This window comes from Nicotiana tabacum, chromosome 14 (assembly GCF_000715075.1).
Source record: "Nicotiana tabacum cultivar K326 chromosome 14, ASM71507v2, whole genome shotgun sequence".
Lineage (NCBI taxonomy): Eukaryota > Viridiplantae > Streptophyta > Magnoliopsida > Solanales > Solanaceae > Nicotiana > Nicotiana tabacum.
This window is the reverse complement of record NC_134093.1, coordinates 90,239,674-90,247,151: the sequence shown is the minus strand read 5'-3', so window position 1 is coordinate 90,247,151 and position 7,478 is coordinate 90,239,674. Positions and strand designations below refer to the sequence as shown.

Genomic DNA, 7,478 nt, shown 5'->3' with positions numbered 1-7,478 from the left:
TTGTGTAAGAAATCACATGTGCCTAAGATTCTTAATTTGGTTAGTTGCTCAAATGTGTATTTAAAGTTTTGATTTGAAATGTCTTGTTGTTGATAATCTATAAGGATGCTTGAAAGTGAAAGAAGTGAGTTGGAGATATAAAGTATGGCCAACGTGCCAAGAATGAAAGTTATACTTGTGGCCAATGAAGTTCTTTATCTTTCAAATACAAATTTAGAAATTTGAATCTGAAGTAATTCAATCTATTCAATGCAACTTCAAAAATCAAATCTAAAGTTCTTCTATCTTACAAATAAAGGAGTTTGAATTTTAAGTAGTTCAGTCTATTGAATGCAACTAGAACTTTCGAATCTTAAGTTCTGAAATATAAACTTATTCTTCGAATTTCAACAACCCAATACACGATTTAATGTCCAAATCTACTCTAAATTCAAATATTATAAGAACAAATTGCAATCATCAAATTGTCAAAACAACAATAAATTTAACAAACCCATCTTGCAATAAGAAGAAGAAGAAGAAACTTTAAGCATCAAAGAATAAAACCAATAATAAAGAAGAAAGTGAAAAGTGTATGTATCTGAAGTTATCCAAAAGTTGGGTATCAATTAAACTTTTTTTAAAAAGTAGGTACAAATTTAATGAATGACGCAAAATTAGGCGTCGTATGAAAATTTTATGAGAAAAAATCCCATTTCAGTTCAATCAGTTGGGCCTGAATTGAACCCAGGTAGAGATGGCAAACAGTGCGGTGCGGTGTGGTTGCGGGCCAAACCCGCATAAACCCGCGGAGATTTAAACCCGCCCGCCTCACACCGCATAGCATTTGCACCCACATACACCCGCCCCACACTCACACTCGCATCCACCGGCCCCGCCTCGCCCCGCATATTTTTTTTTCTTTCATTGTTTCAATTTTATTTCTTTTGGGCTTTTGGTTGGACTTTCTAATTTAATCAACCAAAAAATTGAAATCTCTTTTGTTGCTCTTAAGCTATTGTGCCATTTAAAAAAAATTATTGAGCCAAAACTTATTGAAATGACAACAAAGTATTTAATCAATCAAAACTTTTAAACAGAAACTGACAAGAAATTATTGAATAAGACATGTGATTTAATACTAGTAATAGCTTTCTTGCTTTTTGAACTCTTAAGGTACTGTACCCTTTTAAAAAAAGATTCAACATATAAAACATTTTTATTTTTATTTAGTTATATTTTTTATTGTTCCATTTTTAATACTATAAATCTATTTAGTAAGATAAATATTTTTTAATTTAAGATTTGCACTACATTTTATTTTAAGTGATTTATTAAAAAACGATAGGAATAACACAATTATATTCGTGAAGAATTTCCATGATATAGATGGTGTATTTGATTTTTTAAAATAAAGAATTTTTATGAAGTTAGCAACATCTTGCCCATCCCAAATAAGTGTTCTAACCATTTTGGTAGTTCAAAATTCTAACCGATAATAAATATAGACCACCTGTTTGTGTTTTGCCTTTTTCCAACAAAATACCTCATTTTACAATGACATTGAAGGTGCAAGTACAATTAAGCACTACATTAAATCACTAATATGTTTTATTATACCTGATTAGTGACGGTGGTTAGTTTTCATCCGAATGTGACCTTTTTTTTTTAAAAGACCCGCCCCGCAACGGGCAAACATTTTTTCCGTAAAAAAATAAACTCACCTCGCACCCGCCCCATTGCCATCCCTATACCCAGGCCTCCGCCGATTTCATATCCCACTGGGCACAATATCTCGCTGATTTCAACCGCCTTCCTCAACCAACCCTCAACCGCTTTGACAGCGGCGATGGGTGGCGCAGCGATAGCCGTTCCCATTGCCTCCTTATGAGATTCAAATTCAAACTTCTCTCCACAAATTCCCTCTTTAACCACAACACATCTCTCTACAAAAACCTTTCAATGGCCACTCAAACCCTAAACACCTCCTCCACACAAAACCCTAACAACGAATTCAACGACGATGACGACGACCGCCTCTGCTCCGCCGCCGCCACCACTTCACAAGAAGGAGAGGCGACGCAGTTATTTGAACTGAAGCGCGCGAACGGGTACTTGAAAGGGGAGTCGCGGATTGAGAGAGCCTGGGCCCATTGGAAGAAGCTAGGAGAGCCGAAACTTATAGTTGCCCCTATGGTGGATAACTCGGAGCTTCCATTTCGTATGCTGTGTCGAAAGTATGGTGCTGAAGCTGCTTATACGCCTATGCTTCACTCCCGAATTTTCACTGAAACTGATAAGTATCGCTCTCTTGAATTTACCACCTGCAAGGTACTTCCTTTGCCCCATATGTTAGATGTTTGACTAGCCACGGAGTTTAAGAAAGAAAAACTTTTGAAATTTATGGTATACTATAAGTAAACGGTATTTGTGTGGTTATAAATATCTCATTAAGATTAAAATGGAAAATTTTTCATTAAGTTCGGACATGTCATTTTTTGGTACAAACTAAAAAAGAAAGTGCATTACATAAATTGGGATAGAAGGAGGAATATTGTTTAACTGAGCATGGAGTTTAAGCTAAAAAGAAATACTTATAAAACTTGTGGCTTAAAACAAACTATATATATATTTGTTTGACTATAAATATAACATTATAATGAAAAGTTTGAAGTAAAGTTGGGTTTAAATAGAAAGTTATTATTTTGAGAGAGACTAAATGCAAGTGTGTCATAAATTGGACAGAGTGAGTATCTGCTTTCCATTCTTGTATGGAAATTAAGATATGTAAAGACTTTGTTACTGGAATTTTCTTAGTTTTACTTTAGAGTAACTTTTAGCATGGGAAAAATGCCACATTCAGAGAGTTTGTAGTTTCTGATAACTTATAAGTTGTCTCAAATTATTGAGTATAAGAGTGAAAGAAGATGAATGGAGATAGAGGATTTATATAGCTACCCCAACTAGCTTTGGATCAAGGCATACTTGTTGAAGTTGTTGTTTGTTTGCCTTAAAGTAACTGTTTTTTTGTCCTTTTAAATTTTTTAGAAGGGTGGGGTGATTTGATTTACTCAGTTGTCTATGATTGTGCCTCTTCCCCTTGTAAAATATTTCCAAAAGAAAAAAGATGCATTTTAGGTACTGTTTCATTCGTTACCTTGTTGGTTCAAGATGAGTTTGAAGGGAGAACGTGACCCCATCTTGCTTGGAACAGTAGTTGTCGTTTTTTCATTCATACCTCAATGCATTTGAATATGTCTGACTAAGTTCTTCATTTTCTTATTGTTCTAAGGCTACACATGTCAACATTTTTTCACCTTGTAGGCTTTTTTGAAATATGCTTATTACTGTTGGTTATTTTGTCAAAAGTTTCATTTTTATTTACTTAAGTTGCTTTAGAAGAGAATTATTCACTATGTTCTTAACTAAAACATGGTACAAAATTACATTTTACTTCCAGAATTTATTTTGTAATTTGTCAAGTTCTTTGTTACCTTTTTTGACTTATATTTTGGCACATTTTGTACACTTCAAGGCCCTGATATCTTAGTTTATCCTGTTTCCTTTTTGTGAATTGCAGGAGGACCGTCCACTTTTTGTTCAATTCTGCGCAAATGATCCAGACATTTTGCTAGAAGCAGCTCGAAGAGTAGAACCTTATTGTGACTATGTGGACATCAACTTGGGGTAGCCTCCTTTCTCAATCTTTTCCTTTGTCCAAACTTAGGACTTCTTATTGATTACGGTGGATATTGTGTTCCTAAATTTCGGTAGCCGTTTCCAGCAGTTTAATTGTTGGCAATTTTATTCGATGACATCAAAAGACTCTATGGAAAGAAACAATATACTGTGCTTGAAAGAGATATCTTTACCTTATTTGAAGTTTGAATCAAATTTTAACTTCACCAAGGGATTAGGGATTAGGATACCATATTGAATTCTGTAGAAGGTTCTCGAGAACTGGAACTTTGTCTGCTTGAGAAAATGTTTTTCTACTTTATACGCTGTATTTGCAACTAAGTTGCTCCGACGTGGCAGTTTAGGTGCCGGACCTGTGTCGACACGACACTAGTATGGGTATGGGTATGGGATCCGTACCGGATCTGGCCAAACAATTTTGGGTACTTTGACCGCGACGAACGTAAAAATTCGAGACGAGATACAATTTGATTCCCGAAATAAGAACCAAAACTAGGGTAAATTTGAAGAAAATAACATACCTTATCTAGGAAATCAATCTTTTACTTATCTACAACTTGAGAATAAAAAAGAAATTCACACTTTACAAGCTATACGTAAGTATTCCACAAATTTTTCATATATTATCTTTAGCCGGATTCCCACACCCGTATCCGTACTAGGATCCATATCCCCGAATCTTAGAATTTACTTCTTGAAGGATCTGATCCCGCACCCGTGTCCGAGCAACTTAGATCTGCGAGTTGCAATTCATTGAGGCACAAAAAGGTCATTTCATGAGCATTATTTTTGTTTTTGATATGGACAGTGTGGTAAGAACACACTAGATGCCATCATTATCCATCACTCTCCTTTGCTTCCACCCTTTTCTCTTCCTGAAGCAGTTATTTCCTTACTGGCATCCTAATAGCATCCCCACCTTATGCTATTTTACAGTCTATTTTGCACCTAGCTTCAGGGTTTAAGCAAAACTTGACAGCAATGTATTAAGACCGAATTGCCTTCAACTAATAAAATAAATTAGTCTGTAAGGAAGGGCATTTTAATACTTATAAGGTCTTAACCAGGGGATCGATAGTAACCCTATTAACGGTGCAAGTGGGGTTTGTGTTGAATAATACAGTGTGTTAATAGGTAATAATATGCATTATGTCATATTGCTAATACTCCACATTAATAATATATATGGACTCCATGTCTTTACCAAATGCTGGGCTGTTATCCAGCTTTGATATACTCTTAAAACAAGTACCAAAATGAGTCCACAATACAATACCAAACCTCAAGAGCAACTTCGATAAGTTGAAATAAGTTCTATAGGAGTGAAGATCATGAAACAAGCTCCAATACATGAGCAGTAGACCATATCTGGTTCTCTTGCCTCTTTTTCACTTGCTCTGGAGTTTATTGCTTATGGTAAAGCAACTCCCTTTTGATCGTGGAATTAGGGACAAAACAGATTTTCTTCCAGGTCAAAGATTAGCAACTCCTTTTGATTGTCATGTTTTTTTTTTCCTTTTCTGCATTTCTAATTAGACCGCTTTATGCATATTACAGTGGTTTGTATGTCACTATGTTTACTGGATTATCTAATCAGATCATTTTGCCATGCTTCTTTATCAGTTCAGTTGGCTTAACTTGTACTTCCCATACAGGTGTCCCCAACGCATTGCACGACGAGGGAATTATGGAGCATTCCTCATGGATAATCTTCCTCTTGTCAAGTCTCTGGTAGAAAAGCTGGCTAACAATCTTAATGTTCCAGTGTCATGCAAAATCAGAGTTTTCCCTAATTTGCAAGATACACTTAGTTATGCAAAGATGTTAGAGGAAGCTGGTTGTTCTCTTTTAGCGGTGCATGGCCGAACACGGGATGAAAAAGATGGAAAGAAATTCAGAGCCAATTGGGAGGCCATCAAGGCTGTTAGAAACGTTGTTAGAATTCCTGTCCTTGCTAATGGTGATATACGGCACATGGATGATGTACAGAACTGCTTGGATGAGACTGGTGCTGATGGGGTACTGTCGGCAGAGTCTCTTCTTGAGAATCCAGCACTGTTTGCAGGATATCGAACTGCTGAATGGGGATTGGGCAGTGCAGGAATCAGGGAAGATGGTAAGTTAGACCAGGCTGAGTTACTCAAAGAATATTTGGAGTTATGTGAGAGATATCCAGTGCCATGGAGAATGATCCGCTCCCATGTGCACAAGATGTTGGGAGAGTGGTTTAAGATCCAGCCAAGCGTTAGAGAGGATTTTAACAAACAATCCAAACTCACCTTTGAATTTCTTTATGACCTGGTAAATCGATTAAGGGAACTTGGGGTGAGCATACCACTTTATGTGAAGGAAATCCGGGAGGCAGCAGCATCTTCAAATGGACATGTGGCATAAATTATTCTCGTCTGTAAGTCGGATGCTACCTAAGTGAAAATCAAAATAGATGCTGTCATTCTTTTTTCCAGATTGATTGCTGGTAAAGCAAAATTAGAGATTGTTTTCCTCACTAGGATTGGCCAAAGTAGCAGGTATAAAAGTATCTTAACCCTTTGTGCTCAATTTTTGTGTGATAATCTGTTGTATTCTATGAGGACAAAACTTGAACTCCCGAATTATTGTATCTCAAATTTCGTTCTGAACTGATTCTTTGGTCTTCGGGGTAGGGGTAAGGTCTGTGTACACACTATCCTCCCCAGACTCCACTCGTGAGATTTCACTGGGTCGTTGTTGTTCTGAACTGATTCTTTGGGAGATTTGTGTGTAGAGTTCTAAGTGCATGATTAGAACTAATGTACTGGGCCATCAACTTCATAATTGCTTTCCACTTGTATTTCTAGCTGTTTAATAGTATTCTATTTCCACGCCTTGCGGCGATGCCTGCAAATATTTCATGGTCCAATGAAATTTGTTGATAGGACAATATTGGAGAATAGCACAAGGGATGCTCATAGTGAATATTCATTACTTTTGAAATGAGGAGGTGATCGATTCGTGTCGAGGATCATACGATGAGCTCATTTGTATGTCTCCTCCTTACAATCTAGTAAATGAAAATAGATATGTCATTGCCTTTTACTAAGGTGGCACATCGACATTATAAAGAATTTTAGTTTTATGCACTTGCGGACTGACGTACTAAGTGGAAAGAGCGACGCCCAAAATAGAAGAAGGTGAGTCGACTTATGGGCGAGTAAACAAGTTTACCAAACTTCCAATGTGATAAATTTGGAAGTATCAAACCATAAAGCTTAAGATAAGAATTGGTATAGTCCAAGATGTTATACTTTCGTTAAATATCCTCATGCAACTGATATGGAACGTTATAAACTGCCAACAACCAGCAAGTTTTTGCAAACCGAGAGAATTCATATCTTGGGAAAGCTTACGCAGTTAATTAGCTCCCTAGGCTCAGGAATGTTTATGTGCTAACACACTCAATTTAGCTTTACAAGACACAGCTTTCACCTTAATAATATTTATCAAAACAACCAAAAAAAAATAAAAAAAATAAATGCAAATTAATCATCCCTGATTGCGAGAACAAATAATGAGCTCCGTAGTCGTCACTTGACAATGGTATCTTGATTGTTTCCACTCACAAAAGGAACTATGGAAATTTTAAAAGAAAGTTTTAACTTCTATGCACCAACAGTTTAAAAGAAATTTTACCTAAAAAATAACTACAGGTAAGTGGTAACTATCCATAATAAGTGGAACTAATAACCTAGAGGCAAAAAACCTGCTATAACAAACTAAATTAAACGGATATATAAGTTAAATCAGAAGAAAAGGGAACTGAC

The 7,478-nt window shown here is 36.2% G+C and overlaps 1 protein-coding gene across 1 annotated transcript; it reads left to right on the top strand.

Moving 5' to 3' along the window:
- The first annotated feature begins 1,712 nt into the window (after positions 1-1,712).
- On the top strand, positions 1,713-6,318 carry LOC107798052 (uncharacterized). The gene is made up of 3 exons (XM_016620990.2): positions 1,713-2,310; positions 3,560-3,666; positions 5,334-6,318. Exons 1-3 carry the CDS (start codon positions 1,867-1,869, stop codon positions 6,070-6,072), a joined length of 1,290 nt encoding a protein of 429 aa, XP_016476476.1. The 5' UTR covers positions 1,713-1,866; the 3' UTR covers positions 6,073-6,318.
- Positions 6,319-7,478: the final 1,160 nt, after the last annotated feature.